The sequence below is a fragment of the Palaemon carinicauda genome, chromosome 24 (assembly GCF_036898095.1).
Source record: "Palaemon carinicauda isolate YSFRI2023 chromosome 24, ASM3689809v2, whole genome shotgun sequence".
Classification (NCBI taxonomy): Eukaryota; Metazoa; Arthropoda; class Malacostraca; order Decapoda; family Palaemonidae; genus Palaemon; species Palaemon carinicauda.
The window spans coordinates 2854066-2859065 of NC_090748.1; the positions used below are offsets into that span (position 1 = coordinate 2854066).

Consider the following 5000-nt stretch of genomic DNA (forward strand, 5'->3'; position numbering starts at 1 on the left):
AACGAATATTTCATATATAAACTATAAAAAAAGACTTATGCCAGCCTGTTTAACATAAAAATATTTGCTGCAAGTTTTTAACTTTCGTAGTTCAACATATTTCTGGCTTTCTTGCATACTTAATAGTCCCTTCTACAGGCATTGCCATGCTTACACTATTCTTCTCAAGCCTTGCACAAATCAGCTTTGTCACTATACTCTATTTTACATTCATCAGATCTTTAAAACATTCTTTAGGCTTACGGCATCTCCCCACTTACATCATTTATTCAGAGATCAATCTGTTCATCAACTCTTCTCTCTGCAAACACACCCTTGAGAAACCATCTTTTATTATTCCTAATGTTCTTGTTCTATTTTTTATCGTTATCACTAGCTATCTTTGTCTTTCTACTAGCCTCCTGGCTAGTACAGTGGTAACGTATTAGCTTAGCATTTGCATGGCAGCAGTTTGATCCCTGCCCGGGATCGTGAGTTTAAGCTATTTACTGGGGAGGCCATTGCTGTGGCTGGGCACCACAGTCGGTGGTTGGGCTTGACCAGCTGTCGTTCTGGTGAGCATCTATTCTGATGAAACTGAAACCAGACACTTTTGTTGACTAATGACCAAGGCCTATAGACTTTGGATTTTGAGTATGACTACCTTGTGTGTGTGTGTGTGTGTGTGTGTGTGTGTGTGTTAGTGTGTGTGTGTGTGACTATAATGAAGCATCGATCTCCTGATTTTGAATACTCTTATTAATATATATCAAATGGAAGAACGTTACAAATTTATAATTGTTAATTCATCACTAACTGCTGGGAGCAACATACTTACCTGTCCATGGATGTCTGATAATTTGTTGTTCTTGAAGACAAGGCTTTGAAGATTAGGGAGATTTTGGAAAGCCCCCCCTAGTAAGATTCGCAATTCATTATCGGAAAAGTCGATGTTTAGTAAATTCCTGTTGCTGGAGAAGGACTTCGTGGTGATCCTCGTCATCCTATTTCTGGTGAAATCTACGCCTGTGACTTCCTCCGGGAATTTGATATTCTCTGTTGGTAGAAAGGTAACGGTTGATTCACACTATTGGTCCAGTCACACTCCAGTCTCGGTTCGGTCTAGGTATTGGAATGTTTGGTTTGGTCTAGATACATAGATGTTCGGTTTGGTCTATTATTATTATTATTATTATTATTATTATTATTACTTGCTAAGCTACAACCCTAGTTGAAAAAGCAGAATGCTATAAGCCCAGGGGCCCCAACAGGGAAAATAGCCCAGTAAGTTAAGGAAAGAAGGAAAAATAAGATATTTTGAGACGAGTAACAACATTAAAATAAACATTTCCTATATAAACTATAAAAACTTTAACAAAACAAGAGGAAGAGAAATCAGATAGAATAGGGTGCCTGAGTGTACCCTCAAGCAAGAGAACTCTAACCCAAGACAGTGGAAGACCATGGTACAGAGGCTATGGCACTACCCAAGACTAGAGAACAATGGTTTGATTTTGGAGTGTCCTTCTCCTAGAAGAGCTGTTTACCATAGCTAAAGAGTCTCTTCTACCCTTACCAAGAGGAAAGTAGCCACTGAACAAATACAGTGCAGTACTTAACCCCTTGGGTGAAGAAGAATTACTTGGTAATCTCAGTGTTGTCAAGTGTATGAGGACAGAGGAGAATCTGTAAAGAATAGGCCAGACTATTCGGCATATGTGTAGGCAAAGAGAAAGAACCGTAACCAGAGAGAAGGATCCAATGTAGTACTCTCTGGCCAGTCAAAGGAACCCTTAACTGTCTGGGATATTCGGTTCGGGCGTCTAGGTACTGGGATGTTCGGTTTGATCTAGGTACTGGAATGTTCGGTTCAGTCTAGATACTGGGATGTTCAGTTCGGTCTAGGTACTAAGATGTTCTGTTCGGTTCGCTCTCGGTCCGATCAGTGTCTTGGCAAAATTATAAATTTAAGGAAAAAGCAGAATTGTCTAGGAATATTGTTCAGTGATACAATGAAATATATTTGCACAGTGAACAGTAGACTGGTATTGTACATACTGATTTTTTCCTATCATGACCGGAGCGAGACTAAAGTGAGAGCGGATATAATAGTGTAAATCAATCCTAAATGTTTGGACTCATAAATAGATAATGTTGATGTAGGATTTGCTTCCGTGAAACAACGGACTTTCATGTAATATCCATCCAAAAGATGAGATTCCTGTGGACTATGTCAATACAATTTGTGTTGGTGCAACACTTAAAGAGGGATTTATTTGACATAATTAGGTTTCCAAAGGTGATTAGAATTATGTGGAGGAAAGGATTTTTGTGTGTGTGTGTGTGAATATACTTTTAAATTTGTGAAAAAAAAAAAAACCCCGGTTTCCTACGGAATGAGACTCACATTGAAGGGAGAAATTAGTTTCCCGGTGAACCGTAGATAAGTCTCTTAGAGCAAGAATTTATAAAGATATTTTCTTTAACATCTTTCTGTCAATAGAAGTAGGAAGGTTTTATAAACAGCTTTTTTTAAAATTGATTAAGAAGTAGGACGAATTCAAATACATTGTTGTTTTCACTCGATGCAAGGAATGCTTAACGAATCAACGAATCAATGGTTGTGGTGGCCGATGTGGTAACTTCCCTGATTGGTGAACGCCAGACTGGGGTTCGAGTCCCGCTTAAACTCGTTAGTACCTTTGGTCGCTGCAACCTTGCCATCCTTGTGAGCTAAGGAATGAGGGTTTGTGGGAGCACATACGTCTATTTGTCGAGTTATCAGCACCCATTTTCTGGCCCTCCCTGGTCCTAGCTGGGGTGGAGAGGGGACTGGGCGCTGATCATATGTATATATGGTCAGTCTCTAGGGCATTGTCCTGCTTGATAAGGCAATGTCACTGTCCCTTGTCTCTGCCATTCACGAGTGGCCTTTAAACCTTTAAGCCTTTAAATAGCAAGATGCAATTTCTATGGGTGATGAATTATCTTTTCGTATGGCAAGAGATGTGTAGCTATCTGGAATCAGAGATGAAAATTGGTCTCGAATAGTCCGTATGGTGAGTGATTTCTACAATGAATAGGACATAATTTTATTGGTTACATGTAATCAATGCAGAAAGTAGGTTTGTTCTCATAGGTAACTAGCAAGTGCAAAGTGGAGTCGTATCAAATAAATTTCCAGTGAAGGGCGGAGTGCTCCAAGGGAATGTGTTGTCACCTATGTTGTTTAGCCTCGTCGTGGATTTTGTAATGATTAATTGTAGTTCTTTTTATCATGTAGTTCCTCTTTTTTTATATGTGGAAAATGGCTTCTCGTGAAGATTCTCTTAGTTATTTGGGTGTTTCTTTAATGGGCAAAAGGTTTTGTGTGAATATTAACATGGTTTGATGGGAACAGTCTGTAATGTAGTGGATTATACTCTTGAGAGGTTGAGTATCATCTCCAGCGGTGCATTGTAGACAAACATCTCTGGTAAACGTGTGAATATCATCATTGAGTACGGTATTATTATTATTATTATTATTATTATTATTATAATTATTATTATTACTTACTAAGCTACAACCCTAGTTGGAAAAGCAGGATGCTGTAAGGCCAAGGGCTCCAATAAGGAAAAATAACCCACTGAGGAAAGGAAATAAGGAAACAAGATAGAATAGTTTGTCTGTGTAAAGAGGTCTATGGCTTCTATATGCATTATTTTCTATATGCTGTTACAGTAGACAAGTATTTTACAATAAAAAAAAAACTATTTTAAATGCAGTTATGTCGGTAAAGGTGTAAATATTTGGGCAAGTAATCGATTTTGCTCTTTGGTGGGTTTAACCGAAGTAACTGAAAAAATAAACCTTTTTGTGAGTGTATTTAGCCACCTAAATCGTGTGTCGTTTTAAAATTTACCCGAGAATTTAAGAGGAATGTGCTGTCAGGATATGTCGCTGATGCGAATAATGATATTTCTGATCATTACCGTAGATAAGTTATTGGTTTTGGAAATGAAATTGCTAACGCAGTTTAATTTACAAAATATATATTATTTTAACCTGGGAAGAGATGTTTGTAACGCTCATGATTGGCTCTACAAAATTTCTTGAAGGTACACTCAGGCACACTGTTCTATCTAATTTCTCTTCCTCTTGTTTTGTTAAAGTTTTTATAGTTTATATTGGAAGCATTAATTTTAATGTTGTTACTGTTCCAAAAATATATTTTTCCTAGTTTCCTTTCCTCACTGGGCTAGTTTCCCTGTTGGAGCCTCTGGGCTTAAGGCATCCTACTTTTCCAACTAGGGTTGTAGCTAAGAAAGTAATAATAATAATAATAATAATAATAATAATAATAATAATAATAATAATAATAATAATAATAATAATAATGATAATAATAATAATAATAATAAAGACCCGTTTTTCTTGCCTGAAAAAAAAAATCCCGGAAGTGGGGATGTCACTTTTGGATAAATGGAAGGTTTTTTCATGGCATGTGTTGGTTTAAAAAAAAAAAATATCGAGGAAAGATAATCATGAGGCTGTCCATTTTGTTGAGTTAATTCAACACAACTATTAATGCAAGCTTTTTATAAACTAAAATTAATTCAAATTCTGACTTATTTGGATTAAACTTCCAATCAAATGTTAAGATTTTATGAAGAAAGCACAAATATATTTGGCGTAATGTACAGATTGAGCTAAATAACAGATGGCAAAATATTTCCTAATGCCACTAAGTAAAATAAAGAAGGATAATCAATATACGATTTGCGCCAATTAAAGAAGAAAGTAAGAAAATTAAGGAATGAATGGTTCGCTCACCTGGAAGTGAGCTTATGTTTCTGTCGCTGCAGTCCAGCATTTGATGTCTTGCTTCCAGAATGTTACTTGGACACGTGCATAGATCATCGCAGATGTCAGTGTAGCTGACTGCAAACAGGAAAGCTGTTGTTGATGGAACCAGCAGCTGTAGAAGAGCCAGCAACGAGGGTAGTTTCATTTTGAAGTCTCGTAAGGGCTAGCTAGAC

The 5000-nt window shown here is 37.0% G+C and overlaps 1 protein-coding gene across 1 annotated transcript in view; it reads right to left on the reverse strand.

The window, feature by feature from the left end:
- The window catches only part of LOC137618037 (leucine-rich repeat neuronal protein 3-like), a 25377-nt gene that overhangs the window by 17021 nt on the left and 3356 nt on the right, over positions 1-5000 (reverse strand). Inside the window, exons 2-3 of the mRNA XM_068347957.1 lie at positions 4795-5000; positions 818-1035 (exon numbers count right to left, since the gene is read on the reverse strand). The exon at positions 4795-5000 is cut by the window's right edge and continues 9 nt beyond it. Coding sequence (XP_068204058.1) covers positions 818-1035; positions 4795-4972 — 396 coding nt within the window. The 5' untranslated portion in view covers positions 4973-5000. The remainder of the gene's footprint in view (positions 1-817; positions 1036-4794) is intronic.